This window comes from Oryzias latipes, chromosome 16 (genome assembly GCF_053564925.1).
Source record: "Oryzias latipes strain Hd-rR chromosome 16, Olatipes_Hd-rR_3.1".
Taxonomy (NCBI): domain Eukaryota; kingdom Metazoa; phylum Chordata; class Actinopteri; order Beloniformes; family Adrianichthyidae; genus Oryzias; species Oryzias latipes.
The window spans coordinates 20,189,340-20,211,760 of NC_136252.1; the positions used below are offsets into that span (position 1 = coordinate 20,189,340).

At 40.4% G+C, this 22,421-nt stretch overlaps 2 protein-coding genes across 4 annotated transcripts; one reads left to right on the forward strand and one right to left on the reverse strand.

The window, feature by feature from the left end:
• Positions 1–1,234: 1,234 nt before the first annotated feature.
• glipr2l (GLI pathogenesis-related 2, like) lies at positions 1,235–7,357 on the forward strand. Of its 3 annotated transcripts, none has more exons than XM_078933185.1 (6): positions 1,235–1,303; positions 2,680–2,813; positions 3,270–3,378; positions 4,476–4,579; positions 6,314–6,391; positions 6,800–7,357. In XM_078933185.1, exons 2-6 carry the CDS (start codon positions 2,801–2,803, stop codon positions 6,964–6,966), a joined length of 471 nt encoding a protein of 156 aa, XP_078789311.1. In that variant the 5' UTR covers positions 1,235–1,303; positions 2,680–2,800; the 3' UTR covers positions 6,967–7,357. The 3 variants fall into 3 exon arrangements, with proteins under 3 accessions (XP_078789311.1, XP_078789312.1, XP_004077906.1); XM_078933186.1 differs by having other exon boundaries at positions 1,289–1,307; XM_004077858.5 differs by lacking the exon at positions 1,235–1,303 and having other exon boundaries at positions 2,474–2,813.
• Positions 7,358–9,213: 1,856 nt separating this feature from the next.
• On the reverse strand, positions 9,214–21,570 carry nacad (NAC alpha domain containing). The gene is made up of 10 exons (XM_004078107.5): positions 21,119–21,570; positions 18,387–18,667; positions 13,171–18,301; positions 12,863–13,084; positions 10,754–10,845; positions 10,412–10,480; positions 10,099–10,245; positions 9,856–9,990; positions 9,649–9,771; positions 9,214–9,355 (listed from the first exon to the last, which is right to left on the reverse strand). Exons 1-10 carry the CDS (start codon positions 21,201–21,203, stop codon positions 9,341–9,343), a joined length of 6,300 nt encoding a protein of 2,099 aa, XP_004078155.1. The 5' UTR covers positions 21,204–21,570; the 3' UTR covers positions 9,214–9,340.
• Between the last annotated feature and the right edge of the window lie 851 nt (positions 21,571–22,421).

Below are 22,421 nucleotides of genomic sequence, written 5' to 3' on the forward strand. Positions count from 1 at the left end.
TTAAAATGGATGATGGAATGTAAAAAGAAGGAGGGAGAGTGCCCAGCCATCCCCACACCAAGACCCCGCCACAGCAGAGGCGGCAGCCAGAACCCCCCAAAAGTGAAGGAAACCTAACCAACCGAAAACATCTTTTTTAAAATAATTGGATAACATAAGCAGTCAATTTGTTTCAGCTTACATTTACAAATGTGGGTTTGATTCAAAATTGATTAATTAATTTGGACAGGAAATTCTGAAGGATCCCCTTAACAAAAAGTAATACACTTAAAGTGTATTTTATTAAGTACACTTGAGGTATAGCAAGTATACTGTTGACTATAGTGTAGGACGTATACTATCTGAATACACTAAACTGGAACATTATAAACTGGAGCATCACTTATATACTGAGGATGCTTGTACACTTAAAGACCCACTCTAATGAAAATTGTGTTTTTGACATTTTTAACATGTAGCATTTTTCTTATGATGAATGAAAACTATATATAAAATAATGTAAGACTATGGATCAGGAGCAGTTAGAAGCGCCCAGTTTCAGAAAGGTCATTTTTGTGATGCAGCAAGTAAAATGGGTGGGCCAAAGACTCCCTGCTCTGTTCCAATGCAGATACATCCACTTGCAAACAAATAGATCCATTAACGTCTTCGTTTTCCTCGTCTGAGCCGGCATCTGGCTCAAAACTGTACAGCTTGATGGCTCCAATATTGCTTGCATTTTTTGTTGTTGCTAATGTTAGCTTGGGGTTGTGAGGGGCTCTAAGCTATTGGGAGAAAGTGTAAACAAAGGGATGGTGGGACCTTAGTGGAGGGTTACTAAGTGCAAACAGTCCAGCCCACAACTCAGAGGCCACTTTATAAAGAACTATTGCTGCCTTAAAAATCTACACTGTTCTTATTTATTTATTTATGTTTGTTGTTGGGCTTATTTTTTATTTGTTTTATTTTTTTTTGTCTTAAAACTGCATAATCGTGATTAAAAGACCACTAGGAATGCTTTAAAAATAGATAAAAAATGCAGTTGGACTGAGTCTGCGACTGTAAATAGACTAGTTTTTCCCAAGGGTTCTCTAAATAAAAATTAGTTCAGAACTGACAACTAAATAAAAAAAATAAACCCTGGTAGCCTAAGTATAGAAATAATGACACACCCAGAAATATTGTTTACCGTAATTGGGTTATCAGGCTCTTAAAAACACTTAAAACGACCAAATACACGAGACCCCCATGATGTTAAACCACTTGGTACAGTCCACTTCCTTAAAGTTGCTCCACCTTTATTCACCTCTTCTGGCCTAATCAGGTAGGTAGGTACCTTTAGACTTAACATAAACAGAGCAAAATAGTGCAACATGTCAATCCAATGCAATGTATTTGACTGTGTCACTATGGATAAAGTGTAGTGTTAAAATTGAATGTAATAATTTAGACTTGTAACTGATTTTAAATAAATGCACTGTCAAGAAAGAGGAACTTTTAAACAGATACTTGAACTGGCATGTTGGATAAGGGGAAACTGAATACATCCAAAACATTTTATGTTTAAAAAAAAAAAAAATCAAGAAAAGTTTTATTTTCTTGGAATAAAAGAAAAACTGAGCTGATTTTAAAATCTGAGCTGTTGGGGCCTTAATTTTTGCCCTAAACCTTTATTTGCTTTATTTATTGTTGTTTTACTCTAAATCATTGTGACTCCATGGCTAAGAGCTTTTCCTGATCTTGATTTATTTAAATATACCAAAGTGTGCTCACACTTGCTACTTAGCCAAAGATTCATCAATCACATCAACAAATAAAGCAGTTTGATCGAAACCTTTAGTTCTGAAATCCAGAAAGGCAGAAAAGTCCAATCTAATTTAGAGGTTGTAGGTCTAGCCATTGATTCTTTAAACAGGCACAATGAAAAAAAGTAGAAAACATTTTTACTTCTAAGCTATGAGATTTGAAGTGATATATGAGGCAATTTGCACTGAGATGTAGCTGGAAAACCGTTTCTGCCTTCGTTAAGTGTCATTTAATTCTTGCCAAATGATAAATGTAACACCCTGAAGTTCAATTTATTTGCAGGGGTTACTTCAATTAAATAAAACAATTGTAAAAAACTTTCTCTGCAGCATGAGGAATCGCCTGTCTTCACACTTCCTACACGTCAGCCGCAATAGTAGAATTGCTCAATCACTTCACCAATGATAGAAGCTAAGAAATGTCTATTTGAGTGTGAAGTTTAAGATTTATCTTAATGTTAAAGCAGATTTGATCTTACTGAGGCAGAAATATCCCAGCAGTGTTTGTAAAGACTACTTTGTTCACATGGCTGCATCATTATGAGGCCCGGGACTTACCATGTGGTCTCCACTACAGCTGCCTTCTCTATGGCAACCAAGTTAAATTCCCAGAGCCATGTATGGGCATGTGTCCCACAGAGATGATGTCAGCATTGAGTGAAGGGCTCCCCTTTCATATTCTGGAGCAGAAAGGCTGTGGGTGTGTGTCCCTTTGGGCAGAGAACAGTCAGAGCAGATTTTTTTTTATTTTTTCAGGGAGGTGAAACAGAACATAAGGAAGTAGCCGGTTGCTCAATGATTATTGCTAAACAATGAGCCAAAGGGAAACTTTGTGAGATTTCTGTTCAAAGATGAGTCCTGAAGGGTTTGGGTACTTATTCAAAGACTCTTTCAGAGTGTCTGTGTTAGCGGCAGAAGAGAAGAAGTGGAACTAAAAAACGGTAAGACTGAGAAGAAGCAAGACCAGGGAGGAGCTGTTTTCTAACCTAAACCTTATTGAGGACTGACTGAACAAAATGGGAAAATCTGGTAAGAAAAGTATTATTTTTATTACCAATTTTTGGAAAGTGACCACTTTTAAATCATGAAAATATCATTAGTTATTTTCTAGCACTTATGATCTATATTTAAACTAAGTAACATTTAGGTCTTGTTTTATTTTAAATGATTGCTATTTTTGTGGCACTTCTTGTGAACTGGCACTTCTCTTGACTCCTCATGAATGTGCCTATTGTAGTGAGTACTCCAGGGACTGTAGAACTTCTGAAAAGACCATTGAGTGATAGGCACCAAGCATCTGAGACTGCTTGGTCTGCCCCATCATGATCCGTCACCGAGTTGTGACTCACAGTCTGAGATCAGTTAGTCTGGAGGTTTCAGCTCTGCAGTCGTGTGACAGGCCTTCGTGTTGCATCATCACCATCATACCTTTTTCTGTCAGCTGGCCTCTGAGTCTTCCTGTCTCTCATGTTCTCTGTCTCTCAGCCTCAAAGCAATTTTCGGAGGAGCTGCTGCGATGCCATAATGAGTACAGGAAGAAGCACCAGGCTCCTGAACTGAAGCTGAGCAGCAAGCTGAGCACGGAAGCTGCCCGGTGGGTTTTTTTTCTTCTTTTTTTTGCACTCAGATCAAATTAGGAGCTTAATTAGCAAGGACCATGTGCAGTTCATCAGTCATTGTCAGATAGCTGAGGATGACAGGTCCAGGTCCAGCTGTCATGTGCTGTAACCACTAACTGTGACTAGGATTTGAGTGATGGAGGATTATTGATGACTGAATGCAGCTACATGGATATTTTACCTCACTCAGATCTGGTGTAACTTCATCTCTATCTGATTTATTTAAACCTTTCTGGCCAAAAAAAACACAGAGAAATTATAGAATGGGGAATTATTAGTATTATTCTCCAGTTTCATGCAAATCATATTTCCCAAGGCACTCCAAGAGTCACTTTCAGGAGAGCCCTGCAGAGAAACTATAGGACCAATCTGCTTCTTCATTTTCTAATGAGCTCTACAGGGAGAGGTACAAGGTTTCCTCTCTCTGTGTAATCAATACAATCATTAATTTGTCTTTCTGTCAGCTAAACATAATTGAGCCACTACTGCACAAACGCAAAACAGCAGGGAGGAACCAGGATAACTGCAGGCTTTGCCAAATGGCTATGCAGGAAACCAAAGGAAACAAAAACGTTGAGTGTTCTTTAAGGAATGAAAAAAAAGTAGCTTACAGCAGTATAATGTTTTAGGTTTAATTTTATGTATGTATATATTTGTACTTTATTGTGCAGTTTCTGGTAAAAATCCCTTCTATGCAAAATTCATCAAGGAAGTAGTTTTTCAACATTAAAGCAGCTGAAAATAAAGCACAATCTATGAAAAAAAAACATCTGCTTTGAAATGAGCAAACAGATTAAAGCAGACAGCCTCTTGTGTTGGACAGATTTTTACTAATAAGAAGACGTATTTAGCTTTCAACACACGAAGAGGAGTAAATTTGTATGAACCCCCTTTGCATTTAAAGCAAAACTTTGTTTTTGATATATTTGTGTACAATTTTTTTTGGGACTTGACGGAGAATAAAAGAGAGGGGGAGAATGTAAAATTTAAGAGATGGTTACATTTCTGTTGATTGCAGTTACACTGAAGAGCCACTGTGAAATCACAGACTTTTTTGGTCTTGTCTTTTCAGCTATGCAGAAAGTTTGGCCAGTATACGGATCCTAAAACACAGTGAGGCCTCGGCTAGAGGAAGCTGTGGAGAAAACCTTGCATGGGCCTCCTATGACCAAACGGGTAAGTAACCTTTTAATCACCTGTCTCAAGAAGTGACATCAAATAAATGTATCTATCATAAAAAGCTTTTATTTGACCTTTGAACAAAACTTGACACACTATTAATCTGAACTCCGGGATGCAGAAAACTCAAATGAAATTCTATTAAACACACTTCTGTAGCGATTGTATATGTCAGGAATAAAATGAAACACGTTTTTTTCTAGGTTTGCTTCAGTATATCTGAATTCTGACTGTTAATCTCAGAATTGTGACTGTTTTTCTCAGGATTCTCATTTTAATCTCACAATTCTGACTGTTTTTCATGAACTTTTGACTTTACTCTTCAGAAATAGGATTTTTTTCTTCTCAGAATTTCTACTTTTATGTCAGATTTTTTTACTGTTATTCTCAATTTTTTTTACAGTTTTTCCTCATAATACTGACACTTATCTGAGAATTCAAATGTTCTTTCAAAAATGTGAATTTATCTCACAATCTGGATTTGTATCCCCAGAATTTTGACTTTTTTTTTTTTTCCTTTAAAATTTTGACTTTTGTCTCTTAATTCCTACTTTCATCTCAGTATTCTGACTAGTTTTAGGGATTTTGACTTTAATCCCAGAATTTTGGCTTTATTATATTAGGGACTAATTCTTTTCTTCCATTAAATTAAAGTTGGAATTCTTGAAAGAAAAAGAAATTCTGTTCCTCAATGCCCTCCTTGTTTCAAAATTGCTCTGATCTTTTTCCTTGGACTCTTTAAGAGTTTATACTCACTTAGGTTTTTATTTTTTTTACTGTGTTTGTCACATGGTTTTTCTTTTCTTTTCTTTTCTTTTTTGCCTTGCAGGTACTTGTTTTTGCACAGCCCTTTCAATTCCTGTTGCAACAGGAATTAAATTAAATTAGTCTGAGATCCAGAGCTCAGCTTGAATCCTGTAGTACTTTCTATGTACAGAGGATGATTGTGTGATTGGATGACATACTTCAAGCAGAGCTTTAGTTGTCTGGTCCTGTCCTGACATGAAACCCTGTTGGAATTTAGTATGTGCAGAAGTTAATGGTTAACACATTTGCTTAAGGCGCCCAATTATTGTCCACATTCTTATCCATCAACATTACACCATTATAGTTGTTGGAGTAGTGTCTTTATCCCAACATGTGTTGCTCTGTCTATGAGCGTTGCATGATCTGATTTTGGGTTAAACTGTAGCATCCACTCCAAGAAAATTGGCTGATCTTACACTTCATTCATAAACCTTTTATACCTTGTTTGGAAGTAGTCTGAAGGTTTTTTTTTTTCTTCTTCCTCTCTTTCATTCGTAATGTTTTACTTTTTGTGTTTGTGTCTGAGGACTAAAAAAACTCAGCAGATTTTGATGAGTGAAGGTTACCGTCTCTTTGCTTACAGGAAAAAATCCTGTGTTTGCGACATAAAGACTTCAGATTTTAAATCAGAGTTGTACAACAAAATGCACAAAGGCCAGCAGCTGCAGCTGAACAGCTGGGATCATTTTCGCCTCCATTTCAGCTCCAATGACTCACTGCACAAATATCTCAGTACAGGCCAGTGTGATTCAAAAAGGCTGAGATTTAGTGGGTGACAGAAATGCAAACAGCACTTGTCCTAGAGAGGGATTTGTGACTCACATGTGCTGTCTCCATATACTACTGTCTTTTAAATGCATGACGTGAATGTTTGTACCTTTTTTTAAAGTATACGTGAATTCTTTTTTTTTTACTCTCATACAGGTAAAGACGTGACAGATCGCTGGTATGAAGAAGTGAAGCAGTACAACTTCAGCCGTCCAGGATTTACCACTGGCACTGGTGAGATTCCCACATCTTCCTATTTTTTCCCGGTTGGTTAGACGCTTGCATCTCTGTCTTCTTGTTGACAGTCGTTTTCACAGAATGTCACACAGGCCCAGGCATGAGGCAGGTTGTTGTTATGCTTGTGCTGAAGCCTGTGACCGCTTGTCTCGGTGGCCAGCCAAGGGGAAACTCGAGGGACTTCACAGTCCTGTTTGTCTCTCTTAAAACGCACACGCCATATCATGTCTGCTCTAATTCCCCCAGATGGTTTCCCATAGCTTCAGTGTGCATGACTCCAAATGACTGACTCACACTCGAAGGTTGCTAGGAGGTTATCACAGTCGTTTGGTGCAATTTGGTAGAAAATGAGAGGGATAGACTGTAAATAGTGATTTATTATTTCACTTTTCTTTTCATTTATAGGGCATTTCACAGCAATGGTGTGGAAGAACACCAAAAAGCTGGGTGTGGGCAAAGCCGTGGCATCAGATGGTTCTTCCTTTGTGGTGGCCAGATATTTCCCAGCAGGAAACATCACCAACCAGGGACACTTTGAGAATAATGTTCTCCCAGCTAAAGCCAGCTCCTGAAGAGAATATTGATCTCCTGAACTTGGCTTGGCCATACGGCAGTTACTCAGGGGTTGGGGGTGGGGGTGGTTGACTGCCTGCCCACCTCCCATGGGATACAGCTGGGAAATCTTATCTCAGCAGAAATCCAAGCGCCTCCCACATAGGTTTTATACTTTTTTCATAACATGCTCAAACCCTGTGCTTTTTTCAAGTTACTAGTAAAATCTTCATGTGAGTCAGATCTTTTTAATTCAGTCAATTGTTTTGTTGCTTTTCATCTAAGAAAAACTCTCGACAGTATTTTATTGTAACTTTTTATGTGCATTAAATGTACTTTTTGTGTAAAAGTGTGTCATAAGAAGATATAAAGCCGTTGCTGTGTTTTTACGCTAATAAAACATCCTTCAAACGTCTGGATTAATCTTTTAAACTGTTTCGATTTGCATCTTTGTACAAGAAGGTTGCCAGACTACCTTATATTAATCCCCTTTTTTAATCTATATTTTGTATAATTTAATTTTTGAGACAAAAAAGTTTATTTTTTTACTTTGAAGAATAATAAAGTTTTAAAAAGCACATGATATATTAGGCAAGAAAAATACTACGCAGTTTGTTTTAATGGCAAGTTTTTAGGATGCTAATTAAATGGTCATAGCATCTGTTATGGATGAAGAGCATAAATATGTTTCTACCGCAATAGTTAAATAATTTTTCTCTGTTAAGGCAAATATCACAACAGATTACAGGCTGAGTCCTGTGGTTACAGGGTCGTACTTGTATTTATTTGTTCATGGACTGGCATGTTAAAAAAAAACCTAACGTTTAAACTTTTTACAATGTTTACTGCTTAGTATTTTTATATTCTTCGTCATTTTTTTTTCTTTTTTCTTTTTTGGTCTTGTCTTTTCAGCTATGCAGAAAGTTTGGCCAGTACACGGATCCTAAAACACAGTGAGGCCTCGGCTAGAGGAAGCTGTGGAGAAAACCTTGCATGGGTCTCCTATGACCAAACGGGTAAATAACCTTTTAATCACCTGTCTCACCCTCTTCTTTCTTTCTTCATTCTTTTAAAACAATTTTAATAACAATAAGGTAAATAACAGATGAGATTTTCTTGAGCAGTGGTTCTAAGTTCTGGTACTCAGGAACACACATAAAACATAAAACACTAATTTTTCATTAAATGCAATCATTTTAATTTTTGAAATGACAGGTTTACATTTGATCTGGATTTAAGCTGCCTCACAATTCAGGTGCTATATAGATAAAATAAAAATAAACTTTTTTACTGTACTGAATTGATGAAAGGCTAAAAACTTCCATTCTAGACCTCTTTATTAGACTAAAAAGTCACTTTGCTCACAAAATAACCAGTAAAGACAGAAGGATGCCTCAGCCAACAAGAGAGTTGAACAAAAAAGGATTTTCTCACTTTTTTATTCCTGTTTTGTTATTTAAATAATTCAGTGAGGATTTGGGAACGTGTTTACACACAGATAAACCTCAATTTTACTTTAACTGTGTATAGCAACATAGAAGATTGTCTTGAAGTTGAATCATGGCATCTGGGTTTTAAGTATTCTTTCTTTGAAACCTTTAACCCTTGTGCTATCCTAGGCACTTTAACATTGGGAGTTGGGTCATCTAGACCCACTAGACAGTGCGCTGAACCTTTTTTCTTCAATGATTTGTGATCTTCACTGGTGTCCATGGATGACATGAAATCTTTCCACCTTTATCCACCTTTGTCATGGTAGGGAGAACACGTCAATGTAAGGGTGGGGTCATCTAAGATAGCACAGGGGTTATCCACTCATCCAAGGGGCCTCATCAGTCTGAGCCCCACATTTATCCTGCAGGTGGAGGCACTACCCTGACTGATGAAGCCACTTGAATGAGTGGTGAAACCCTTCAAAGAAAGAAGATGCCATGACTTGGCTTCAAGACAACGTCACCTGCATGAATGACAACCTCCGACCTCCAACCTCCGAGTTATGGAAACAAATTTTCTTTCCTTTGCAAGTTCCCAGTGAGCAGAGATGAGTCACTAACGTATATATGTGTGTAAAAGTAGTGAATACTGTTGGCAATGTAGTATATGTTAATTTATATACAATAGTAAACAACACATTTTCATTGTGCCTATCATTTTTCCATACTTCTGTGTACATTATCAAATTATTCATCAAACAATTATTTGTTTTTGTTTTTTTCCAAAATTCTGATTAAGTAATGTGTATATAATGTAGTCAGTATCAGATTCCATTAAGAGCCCACTCAAGAACAGGCTTTATTCAGCAGATACTGGGGATGCAACATACAGCAAGAGCGATACAGAGGAGTCAAAATTGTTCAGACAATAGGCTGAACTCAGAGTCAGGAGTCAGAGTCCTCACATGGTCAGCTCCTGAAAAGAAACAAAAATAAAATCAGATAAACACTCTTCTAAAAAGCAAATCATAACTTGTTTTGTTTTTTGTTTTATAATTCCAAATACAACCCCTGCACCCAAAAAAACTTTAATTCTTCACAAAATTAACTTTTCTAAGCTCTTGCTGCCACCTAGTGGTAGAGGTGGTGCACTGCTGAATTCTTCACTTCCAAGAAACTGAAATCTGTGTCCTCACCCGACCCTTCCTTCCATGCTCACGAGCTATGATGACTCATTTTTATGTTTACCACACCTTCCTTTGTCCTCACCATGATTGCATTCACAATGTCATTGTTGTTGTGTTTCAGCGCACGGACTGCCTTTACTCGTGACACGTTGGCCTGGGCCATCACCAGCTCGATGTCTCTCTGCTCAAGGCCTCCTTCATCCACCTGATAAGCAAATGGACAAGAATAGTATGGAGTTTAGCTGTTTCAAAGAAACTATCCTCAGGCGATATTTCTGTCTATCTATACCTCCTCCTCCTCTTCCTCGCTCTCTTCTTTGATGGTGAGGCTGGGTGGGACAGGCGTCGCTAAAGGAGAGGACATCATTGGCACCTTGAACTTCTCAGCTGCTGCTTTGTGAGCCTGCTGAGATAAGTCTTCAATCTAAGGACAAGACAGAAGAGGACAGTAAGAAGTTATGCAGACCGTAAGGAAAGAAAGGTCAAAAGAGGGTCAAAGAAGGGTCAAATTGAGGAATTAAAAAAAACAAACCTTTGCCTCTCCAAATACGATGTAAATGTCAGAGACAGGGCTTTTGAACACATCTGGTCTGCTGATGACAAACAATATGCTTTTGGACTTCCTAATCGTGATTCTGGTAACGCCGTGGACGGGCTTTAGACCCAGTTTAGACATAGCCTACAACCAGAGAGGGACAAGTCAATGCACACAAAGAAAAACAGTGACCTTTCTTTAGTTTTCAAGTTTTTCGAACATGTGTCCAACAAATGTATTCCTTTTTACATTGATTTATTCAGGTATACGTGGTACAAATTGTTTATAATAATTATAGTTTTTCTCTGACCTTGCGAGCCTTTTTTTCACTTCGGCTTTGTTTAGGTCTGTTCAGGGTGTCGTCTGCAGAAGGGATGGACTGAGACAACACAAAAAGCAATATCTTGATTTGTGAAACATTCAATACAGTAGAACAGGAAAAAAGAAATATTTTACTACTAAAATAAAGATGGCAAAATGTGGTAGGTAATAGAGTATCAGGTCTTGAAAAAAAGGGTTCTTAACTCAATGGGACTTCTCAGTAAAATAAAGGTGAAATAAAATAAAAAAAATACCATGTGTAAGATTTCTTCTATAAATAAATAACACATTAGAGAACAATCAATGTGATTCCTCTCACTGACAGTCTTACATGTGGTTCTGATGGCCTAAGCGGCTCCAGCTCTTCCAGCTCAGGTATTGACCCTTCACTCTCAGACTCATTACAGGAAGCCACAAAGGAACCTGCACAAGAACATATCACCTGAAAGGCTGCTTAGCACAAATGCTACATGTCGTTACTCAGACACTTATTAACAGGGTGTTATTAATGGAGGCATTAGTCTATTGTACCACCAGAAAAACAGATTTTAATCCATCAATCACTTAACTAATTGAAATATTTGTAAAAACAGCAAAAAAAACTATATAACAGTGATGATATGTTTCATCCCATTAGCTTCAAATGAGGCACATTAATGTGTTCTTCCATTAAAAATTATTGTTGTAAAAAATGTATAATGAAGCAGTAAAAGACATTAGAATTTCTCAAATATACTCAACAACCACTCCACCCCAACACGTTTTTTCTTTCACTGTAGACCAATTAATCAATCCTCATTCTATCAGTCCACTGAACATTTCTACCAGTCAGAAAGGAGATTAAAATTAAGATTTTGAGAATTTTTTTTCTCAATTACGGTCCGTTGTACAACTTTATTAAACATTTATTGGCTTGGAAGGCATTTAAAAGTTTTGTTCTGGTATATGCTGCAATGCTTCAAAAAATCATTTCACAAATAAAATTCAAAATGGGTTTTAGATCCCATGCCCACCTCATTTTTTTTAAGTTTGTCTGTTCTCCTTGTGAGGACAAAGTCCTAAGAAAGCTTTGGTGACGAGTGATATGAGAGCTCCAAAACCTTACAATTTCCTACCAGTTTTCAACATGCTTTCTTTAAGCAAAATTTTTAGAGGAAATCTATTTTGATCAGTTAAAAATGTTTGTTTTGTAATATTTTAGAAAGAGTTTTTAGACCCAGTCACTGTATTGAGATGGTGCTGGTCAAACATTCATCTAAGAAAACCATCTATCCTGGTTTTTTTGGACCTCGGAGCGACTTTTAGGGCTTTGACACAGTTGACCACTCAATCCTTTTGAAAACTCTAAATGGCGTGGCTAGATTCACTGGCGCAGCTTTTACTTTGTTTAAATCTTACCTCACAGAAAGAGATTTTATTGCTTATACCACAGATATACCACAGATCTGAAGGTCTTATTCTTAAACTTTGTTTGCTACTCTGTGATATGAACAATAGAAACAACATACATTTATGTCGCATTTGTGCAGATAACATATTACTTTATTTGACAGTGGCATTTTCAGATTTTATTTAAAAAATGAGGATGTGAATGGCAAAGGACATTAACTGAACATTTAACTGAACAATTTTAAGATTTTTTTTTCATTTATTGGTTCATAAATGCTTTATTGACCTCCTCTTGTAACCCTTGTGCTATCCTAGGCACTTTAACGTTTGGAGTTGGGTCATCTAGACCCACTAGACAGTGCGCTGAACCTTTTTTCTTCAATGATTTGTGAACCTCACTGGTGTCCATGGATTACATGAAATCTTTCCACCTTTATCCACCTTTGTCATGGTAGGAATGACACGTCAATGCAAGGGTGGGGTCATAGCACTGATCTTCTTATACCTTATACAGACTTCCCAGAGAACCTAATAACCTAAAGTGTGGAACTGCTCACGGTTCCAGGAGTCAGAATAAAAACCCACGATGAGGTCTCAATCCAGGGCTGAGTGGGCCTCCCTGAAGATCTGCGGACCTAATCCATGGAGATTTTTAAAAAGAACCTTAAAACCTACTTTTCAATGTTCATTGTGATTTCAATTGTATTAATTTATTCTTTTTTGATATTTTTTTCATTTATTTTAACACAATTATTCACAATTGTCTCTTATTATACATAATTTATGCTCTTATTGTTAATACTACTTATTAGTTTTATCTTCTCAACGATAATTGCATTAATTAGGTTATTTATACTAAACAATATTATTACCAGTTATATTTGTACTGCATTTGCTTTTTACTTCTAGTGTTAATATTGTTGCTCATATGATCATTAAAAGGAGAACATAAAGTGGTCAGAAGCAGGGTGGAGTGTTCTTAAGAGGGCTTTGGAAGTTTAGGGGAATTCTTTGCTCCACATGACATTACAGGGGGAAAAAAGAAACTCACTGTCATTTTTGAGGTCAGTCTCTTCAGGAAGGTTCTGGCTGGAGTTGATTGGACAGCCAGAGTGCCTCTCCTCCTGTTGGTAGGGCTGGACTTCCTGATGACTAACTGGAAGAGACTTTGATGATCCATTTCTGCTCCTTCCTCTGGGCTGATGTGTCTGATCCTGTCGGGGCCTTCGGACATCATCCTCACTGTCTGTCATGTCTTCGGAAAATCCAGCACCTCACAGAAGACACAATTGTCACAATTTTTACATCACAAGTTTGCATTTGAATCTGGATGTAAGGGATCAGTATGTCTTTACTCACCTCTGCATCTGTCCTGCGTGCTCACAGTGGGAGCTTGCTTGACAGACTGGTTAATGGCATTCACATGAGAATGTGAATGAGGTTGGTACAAGGTACCATGAGAGGAGTCTGGAACACACACTGCTTGCTTGTGCTCATTAGTACTCTTGGACGGGCTTAAAGACAAACAAGTGGACGATGAGGAGGAAGAAACACCTCCAGCAGTTGTTGAAGAAAAGACATTTGTGAACTGCTGGAGGTCACTTGAAGGACAGGTAAATTTCCGAGATGTAGGGGAGGGAGAGAAAAGGGAGGAGCTTGTGGGATACGGGGATAACGGGGACTGTTGTGCTGAGAGGACGGGTTGGGATTCCTGCACAGGGGTAGAGAGACCGTTCTCCGGCAGCGTCGAGGCACACTGTAAAGAGGATGATGAAGAGGTAGAGATCAGAGCAGATGAGAACATTTTTGGGGTGTTCTTTCTGAGGTCGATGTTTTCATTCACGTCAGCTGTGACTCCTCTTTGAGTGTCCTTTAGAGGTCTGTTATCAAGCGCTTCTTGCTTACAATGTTCATCTTGATTCACTTCTTCCACAATGTTGAAGTGATCCGATGCGTTCATGGCTGAACTGCAGTGACCTTGTCTGCTGACATCAGGGCTGAGACTGTTGTAACCCTGTATCCCAGACGTCCTCTGTTGAAGATCTGCTGATGAAACGTTGTTGTTTCCATTAAAGTCTCTCTTAGGTTTTGAACTCCCTGTAGTCCCCTTCGACCACATATCTGCAGTTGTCTGATCTGTGGTTTTCTTTGGATTTTCAACTAAATCAGGGCTCAAGCCAGCCTGATTTCCAGCCTGAGAACCCCTCTGTTTGTTCTGCTTCTTTCTCCTCCCTTTCATAGCAGGAGCTTCTGTGAGAGTGTGAAAGCCAACGTGCTCTGAGCCATTCTGTGCAGAAGATGACTTTCCTGTTTTTGTTTCTGTCTCTTCATTTCTCTCTTTTCCTTTGCCCTCCTCTTCTTTTACCCCTGAGTTAACAGAAACCGAGTTCTCTCCTCTAAAGGCATCTGTAGCTTTTGGTTCATCGACTCTTATGCCTGTCACTGAACTAACATCAGATTTTCTTTGGCCCACAGTCCGAAGATCCACCATCTCTGCTTCTAACAAAGAGACGGCATTTTCCAGATTGCCTTTGTGAGCATTCCTAGACCTGCAAACATCACTTTTACTTTTAGACGTAAATGATCCAAAAGATCCCTGTGGCAGAGAAAACTTTGTAGCTTCTGGAGCTACCAAATGACTCTCTGTGTTTGTGGCTTTAACAGCTGCATCAACGTTGGAAGCTCCTATTGCAGCGATGTCCTCAAAGATTTGTCTTGGCGATGTGTCTGAAGTCTGGACTGTAGGATCCTCCAGAGGTTCTTCTCCAGGAACCTTAGGTGGAATCTCATCAAGAGGAATATTAGACAACGATTTGCTGACATTCACACTTTCGTGCCTCATTTCTCCTGAAAGGGCATTCAGACTTACACAAGAGCCCATATCCAGGTACTGAAAGGAGGAATAATCCGAATTATTCCAAGTGTTTTGTATTTGTGTTTCATTGTTATCGTTGTCAGTATTTAAATTACTGATGTTGTCTTCTGGAAATCTGGAGCTCTCATCCTCTCTTCCACCTGCTTCAGAAATCTCTTCGATAGACTTCCAGTGGGCCAAGTTAGACTCCCCCTGTTTGATCAGATCTTCATCCACAATGAGAAACGTTTTATCATCAATGCTGTTGTCCTCATCGTCAACAAACAAGTTGTTGTCATTAGTGCAGGCTTCACTGCTCACATTGGGAACTATGGTTGATTGTGTGCTTTGGCTTTCTGTGTGACACATGAGAAGACTGTCCGCCTCAAAGGCATACCTCTTACCGAGAGACAAAGACAATGATTCGTCGGCTTCCCAGACACCACACTTACCCCTTGAGCCAAACCCTGGACCAAAACCAAGCCCCATCCCGGCATCACACCACACCCCCAATCCTGGGTGTAGCTCTCTACTTGTGTCTGTTTCTGAATTTTCCCTTTTAGGTGAGATGGCAAGAGGGGAATGTGAGGACCCGACGGCTCCTAGGACTCCCTCATCAGTACTAAGAGAGCTCTCCCTCAGGTTCTCCTGAGCAGGGTCACCAGGGCAGTGTTCGGGGGTCAGAGCCAAGTTATCTGCAAGTTCTGAAGTGAATTCTGGTGAGGCAGAAATGGGGATATTACTTGAGCTAGGATTTTGATCTTTAGGGCAAGACAGCAGGAAAACACCTTTATTCAAGTCATTTGTAGGACTGACCATATTCAGTTGTGGACAAGAATCATTTTTACACTCTGCAGTACCAACGTCAACTGAAGCAGTCCCTTTGTTGTGGTCAGCTTCGGTTTCAGACCCACTGTTGATGAATGGCAGTGGCTCCACTCTTACAGGCTCACTGTGTTTGCAAGAGAAGGACTTTGATAACGCTGCTCTGCTTGCTCCTACTGCCCTATGACTCTCTGAATGCTTGTGACGAGGCTTTATGAGCAACATAAAAGAGTCTCTCTCTGGTTCTTTAGTGGGTTCCACCTCCGAATCATTACTGCACAGCGTCAAAGTGCCACTGTTTACACAGGGACTTTCTTCTGTAGATTCCTCTTGAAGGTTTGAATGGTTGCTTGTTGTCTCCTGCTCATATATAGGCGGAGTGGAGATGGCCATTGTTGCAGAATCAGGGGATGCAAGAATCACAATGGGAGTGGAGGTCTGATCATGGTTTGGACTGTCCTTTGGCTCATCAGAAGAAGGCTCCTTTTTCACAATTTCATGATTTTTTCTTCTGTTGTTCAGGTTATCAGATGAGTCTGCCTGCCCTTCTAATGATAGGGTCATTTGCTGTTGGGCTTCATGATTTCCTGTGGTTTCTTGCATATACAGAGATTTTTCCTCTCCTCTTTCATTGACAGATTTAGATGCAGCATCTGTTTGTTCTTCAGGGTTTAAAGGTGTATCAACAGCTTTAGATAGATTATTGATGTCTTTGGAACTGGCATCAGGGAGAGCAGCAGTCTGGAGGTGATTATCTTGCTCATCTGTGTTTGGTTGTGTTTGCAAAAGTACCTCCTGAAATGAGCTTTGGTCAGCCTGGTGTTGGATTTGAGCCAGGTCAGGTCCATCTGTTGGCAAGGGTTCTAGTGATTGTGCATGCCTCTCAGTGCTGTAGAGACGTTCATCTTCCTCCCCGTTATACGAGGCAGAATCTAAAGAGTCCTCTGTGTCATCTTGGAAGCAGAAGGATTCATCCAACCCATCGTTGATAGATGTTTCTGAAAGTGAATGAAGGAAGGATTCTGAGGTATCTTCATCTGTTGGGTCATCTACTGCTTTGCTACCAGACTCATCGTCATCATCCACTTCCTGCTCATTTTCTTCCTGCTCATCGTCTACTTGCTCTTCTTCTACCACTTTTACCTCCACTTTGGACTCATCTCTTTCTTCCCCGTTGCTATCCCTGCTATCATTTGCAGTCTCTTTGGCGCTATCAGAAGTGTATTCCTCATTGATATCACAATCATCTTCTTCGTCATCATCATCTTCCACGTCTGCCTCTTCTTCTCCTGCTCCATATGCATCAACATTGTCTTTTCTTTCATTCCTGTTGTTGGCTTCCACGTCATTGTCGTCCTCTGTGGGGAACAAGGTGATCTCCATTGAATCAGCCTTGAAAATCAGGCTGGTGTGAAGTGGAAAAGGTATGAGGGAGGCTGGGATCATCCTGTCATCATCTAATGTATCATTAGCACAAGCTGCTTGGGACAGTATGAAAGAATCTGGACCTAGCCGATCAAGAGCTCCAGGACAGAAGGCATCCAGGAAAAGGATTGGTGAGTCAGGGCTGAAGCTACTAGAGGCCATATTCATGCTGTCTGCATCAGGGCTCAATGCAGTGGAGAGAAGGTCTGGATGGGCATCCATCTGTCCGTAATTTTCCTCTGAAAAACATGCCTCCAGTGGCAATGTCATACCCGCCTGTATGGGTTTAGAATTTGTGTTAGCGTCTTCTAGAGGGCAAAGCGAACTCTCAGACTCTCCGCCATCTTCCTGTGAGTTTGTGCTGCTACTGGTCCTTGTAGGAGATGTATTCTCAGACACCCAGCAGGAGTGAGAACTTCTTCTGGGATTATTCATTTCATCAGCTTTTGAAGCGTCATCCTCCTCGGGGATCACTGTGTCCAAGATTCCTACTTGCGAATTATTGGTGAAGTTCTGAGGATGGTACAGGCAGAAGTTCCTTATCTTTTCTTCCTCCCGATTTGGACCTACTCTTCCTTTTTCTTCCCCAACTTCATCTCCAATCTCTGACAGAGAGTTCACAAAGCAAGCAGGAGCCTCTTGTATTTCCTCTGGGAAGAGAAGGTTGGGAGAAGTCGAATGGGAGGTTGAGGAGGTATAGGAAGATGTCCAGCTGCCTCCTTCTGCTGTGATGTAAGAGCCTGATGGAGACGTAAGAGGAGAGCAGAGGTCCTCGCTGTCAGAGGGTGAGCCAGGGGACAGAGGATAGGCCGGGGAGCCGGGATAAGAATGGTGCTTAAGGTGAGAAGGAGAAGAGCTGGTGGGCATTTTGATTGGAGTTGAGGGAGCAGTGTAGTAGAGGTCGGGGTCAAGCGACGAGGGAACACCTATCCGAAGTGGGTCGACACCGTAAGCTGGCTCAGAAAATGACAGAGCCACTGGACAAGCCAGCTCCGAAAAAATGTTTGAAGGCACTTCATCTTTAGAGAGGGTCTCTCCCTCTTCAGTTTCCTCTGGTACTTCGTCATCTGTTGTGGCCAGATCAGGGGACAACATGGATGGATATGCTGGCTGGACAGGAGCCTTTTCCTGATCTTCTGCCTCCTGAGAGACATGTGGTTGGTCTTTGTCATCACTGTTTTCCAGCTGTGCATCTTTTTGTTGTCCCTGAGGATGAGAAAGACTCTGGATGTCCAGCAGAGAGCTTGTCTGACCACTGGGCTCATTTGGAGGATTTCTTTTCTGAACTTCAGCTGTTTTAAGCAGCGTCTCTTCGCCCATCACCACCCTGGTGTCCATGTTCTGAGACTCTGGGTAATCACTTTCCACCTCAGAACCAGTCAGAACCTAAAAATCAGACAGAAAAAGTTAAGAGTTGATGTAAATTCAACACAGATAGGATTCAGTCTGCAGTGAAATTCCAAGCATGCACCTTTATTCTTTCCATTTTAACAGGCATGTGGTGGCCACGCGGTCCATGACCGCCTATCTTTCCGGACAATCGGATTGTGTTGCGACGGTCTGAACCTTCAGGCTGAGGTCTCGGAATTCCAGAGGAGCTGGGTGTTGCACGAAATAGCCGAGGTCCAAACGGAGAAGTGCATGCTGGTAGAATTTTCTGTGGAGTGCTTGGAGACGGACTTGAACAACTGTCACTGGGGGAGGAGCCAGTATCACTTGGGGTGGAGTCTGTCGATGGGTACCTGGTCATGTCTGGAATAAACAAACAACCAAGAAAACATCTTAAAAAAATCAAAGACAGATTTTTAAACCTTTGTGGTTTTTGTGTGTGTCTTCACAATTTCTGAAGACAATTCTGGAATAAAACTGAAAAAAGTATTCTGAACCTGCTTATGGCTATGCAGGGTCATGAGGATGCTGGAGTCTACCCATCTTCTGTTTGGTAGGGACTGGGTACACTCTGCCAGTCTATGACAGAGCCACACAACCACACTCAAACCCATAAGAGACATTTAAAATGCCCCATTTAACCTGTGAAGAGTGGTTTGGGACTGTGGGGGAAAACCTGAGAAAACCTATGTGTGCATGGGGAGAACATGGAAACTTCACACAAAAAGGTCTGGAATTCAAACCAGGTCCTTTGCACTGAGAGGCAAGAGTGCTAACTGCTACATCACCATGCAGCCCTTTTATTAAATGTTACACTTACTGCATTCAAAAGGTCTAAAAATTAAACTCAGCATAAACCCTTCCAGACTATCAGTCAATGAGTCCGATGAAACTACTGACATAAAATGACTGTTTGGATGAGAGAATTGGGGTCATATTAGTATTTATAATCAATATAAAAATGTATGATAAGACACAACTGGATGCTGACTGAAAACCCAGAAGGACCAGTCTGTCTCTATGGAGGAAACAGAAGCTTCATTTACTCTCTTTACAGGCCAATTGCCACAATGACCTCAGTTCACGTGCTGATTGGCCATTATGACACAGGAGTGGTGCAGCTCAGTGCCAGCCACAAACGCACACAACTTCACACAGAGTTACAATACCTCTCTTGAAAACTCATCAGTCTTGCATTTTCTTATGTTTGATCATGTTATTTCTGTACTTTCAAACAAGAGTTGCGCAAGTTTCTTCTAGAGTTTAAAACACTGCAGTTTACTTGTTGTGTCCCAGAAATACAGACCGTAAGGACCATTAAAATGTAAAATGTTACCAAACAAAATCAGTTCATGACAAAACAGAAAGCTGTTGGCAGAAATATATATAATATATATAAAAATACATTTAAAGTGGATTAAGCTCAACAATTTAGGCCAAATTTACAAAGTTCAAATTGACTGATGGCATGTAGAAAACAAACTTTTTTCATTTCTTTTTTATTTTATTACAGATAAGCAGAAATAAAGTATTGTAAAATATTACTTCTGTTAAATCTCAAAACTGTGAGAGACAGAGAAGGGTTTCTCTTTCCTTAGCTCTGTATTTTTTTCAGCTACCTCTTCTCTTGACTCCCTCCCTCACTGCTTCCTTGCTCTAACTGAGGAGGTGGCTGATGCACACATCAGCATTTACCAGCTCTGCCTGATCACTGCCCCAATACTGGTCTAAATGTGTCTTTTCTTTGTGGGCTGAGTCATGCCTGACAAAGGGAACTTGCAAACTAGACGCAGAAAAAGATTCCCCAAAAGGCAAGAGGTGTCCTTTCTGAACAAGTGTGGAGTGGACTGTGGCTAAAAATAAAAAGTAAATAAAATGTTAAAAGATATATAAATATACTTCAGCTATATTGAAATGATAAAAATATATACATACAAGCAAGACAGTAAAGGTGCAGCACTCATGCGCCATGGATGAGTGCTGCACCATAACAACTGTGTTGCTATGCTGCTAAAGAAGACAGTAATACAGCTGCATCGATTCCTGGAGGAAAGGCATTGGAAGTGAGCCGGGGATTTTTTAGTGTGAAGAGCAGGCCGCCGCAAGTTCGGACTGGAGCTGCGTCACAATGGCTGCAGTGCCACCTCCAAGGGTAGCCTATGTTTGCATCCATGTTCAGTCAGGAAAAATAAACCATTGCCACTTGTGATCTTTTTTTTTTTTTTTTTAAATATAGCTCCATACATTAGTCTTTCTTTTCCTTTTCCCCATCAACCAGCATCAGTTTCATTCTAGTTCAGGAGGGAGACTTCTTTAATTATTTACAAAAATATGAAGAAGATCTAACTTAATTGGTGGTATTGTCCATGAGGGGCAGTGTTTGTTCGCAGCAGAGCGCTCGGCCATGCTGCTGTGTCATGTTCCTGCCCGTCCAGGCTGGGGGAAAGCAAGGGAGGGAGGGGCCCCTGCTCCGCTCCTCTAACCAATGTGGAGATGTGGATGCGGATAGGACGTGTGGGGATGGGGAAATGGGAGGGGTGGGGTAAGGAGGTCAGGGTTGAGGGTGGAGAAGGAAAAGGGAAAGTGATAAAATCTCAATATAACAATGAAGCTAAAGTTTAATTAAAAGGAAAAGAACAAGTATGGGTTGATAGTTTGTGGGTAGAAGTAATGAGGCACCACATGCAGGTTCTGAATAAGACTTGTCAATAAAAGAGATGACTACCTCTCCAATCCCTGCCATCATCTCTCACAACACTGATGACCCACATGCACTCTCCTCCGCCCGATTATCTCCAAGCCCAAAAGTCCTACCTGGTCCTGGGAGCCCAGTTTGCTCAGCTCCCCGCTCTGGGTGCTTGTCGATGGGGCCAGACCTGTGGGTGCTCTCCCCTGGCATGCTTCTCCGTGGCTCTGACGCAACAATAAACCAGAACAGACAAGGTGAACAGGCAGAGGGAGCGAGAGTGATGAAGAAGTAGCAGGGGAGAGAGAGAGGGTGGGGGTGGGGGGGGGGGGTCTAATGCTCAGCGAGCCAGTGTTCAGATCTTCCCTGCAGCACGTGTCTCTATGTGTGTGTGTGAGCAAAAGAGGCAGAGATGTGAGCAAAGGCTTCGCTCGTCCTCCACAGCTGCAGCACAGTGATGCTGCAGTTGTGGGTGTGTGTTTTAAAGCCTCATGATGTCGTCTTTGTGAAGATGTGTGTGTGTAGAATGTGAGAGGGAGCTGCAGTGTTCTCTATTGATGCCCAGTTCCTGCTTTGCTCTATCCAACCCCCGCCCCCATCCCTTTTGCTCTCAGCACAGCAATGACTGGATCTTGGTGTGTGTGTGTGCGTGTGTGTGAAGTGGGGGGGATGATGTCAGCAAATTTGTTCAGTTCTCTCAGTGCTGCCCCCCCTTCCCTTGAAGGAAGGAGCCAGTAATGCAAAAACAAGGATAAGCTGGAGATTCACAGAAATGATAGGGGGGAGTATTCTGGGAAAACAAAACTCAGAGAAGGAGAAATGGATCTGGCGGGCAGCCTTGAAACCTAAAGCAATCATAATTTATAATGATATCAGTCTGACATTTTCTCTTTCTATTCCCTTCACAGCCTGCCTTTTGTTCAAGACTCGTTTTAATCATTCAGAAACATAAGATTCTGGTTTGGAAAAAATTAAGCAACATTTCAAATTTTTAATCACTGATGAAAAATAAAATTAAATCCTCATAAATGTGTATAGGTCACGTAAAGAAATTAAAAAAAAACACCACTGTCAAAATAGCCAGAAAAAGGGCAGAACTGTCCTAGAAATGATGTAAGTAGTAGATACGGCAATAAATGCTAGAATACATTTGGATGTATAAAAAGCATGAATTCCTCTTCTTCACTTTCTAATTCTGTACTGCTCAACACTGTTTCCTATATAAAATAATCCTAACATGTTCATGTAACATTCATGTTCCAAAGAATCCAGTTGCAGGATTATTCAGTTTCCCGTGGAGGCAGAGACTCACCAAACATCATTACTATCAGCATATTTTTCAATATTGCATCTAAAAATTAGCATTTATGCTTATCCGTTAAATCACATTCAACACTTTTCTGTCTGATTGGAGGCTTCTGATGGTTATCC

What these genes read in the sequence shown, in the direction of transcription:
- glipr2l (XM_078933185.1), top strand. An exon ending in CTGAGCACGGAAGCTGCCCG is followed by an intron (nt 3,379 to 4,475) that starts GTGGGTTTTTTT and finishes TTGTCTTTTCAG; the next exon opens with CTATGCAGAAAGTTTGGCCA. An exon ending in AGGATTTACCACTGGCACTG is followed by an intron (nt 6,392 to 6,799) that starts GTGAGATTCCCA and finishes TTTCATTTATAG; the next exon opens with GGCATTTCACAGCAATGGTG.
- nacad (XM_004078107.5), bottom strand. Translation starts at nt 21,203, where the DNA reads ATGCCAGGGGAGAGCACCCACAGGTCTGGCCCCATCGACAAGCACCCA. An exon ending in AACTGGGCTCCCAGGACCAG is followed by an intron (nt 18,668 to 21,118) that starts GTAGGACTTTTG and finishes TGTTTATTCCAG; the next exon opens with ACATGACCAGGTACCCATCG. An exon ending in GACTGACCTCAAAAATGACA is followed by an intron (nt 10,846 to 12,862) that starts GTGAGTTTCTTT and finishes GTTCTTGTGCAG; the next exon opens with GTTCCTTTGTGGCTTCCTGT.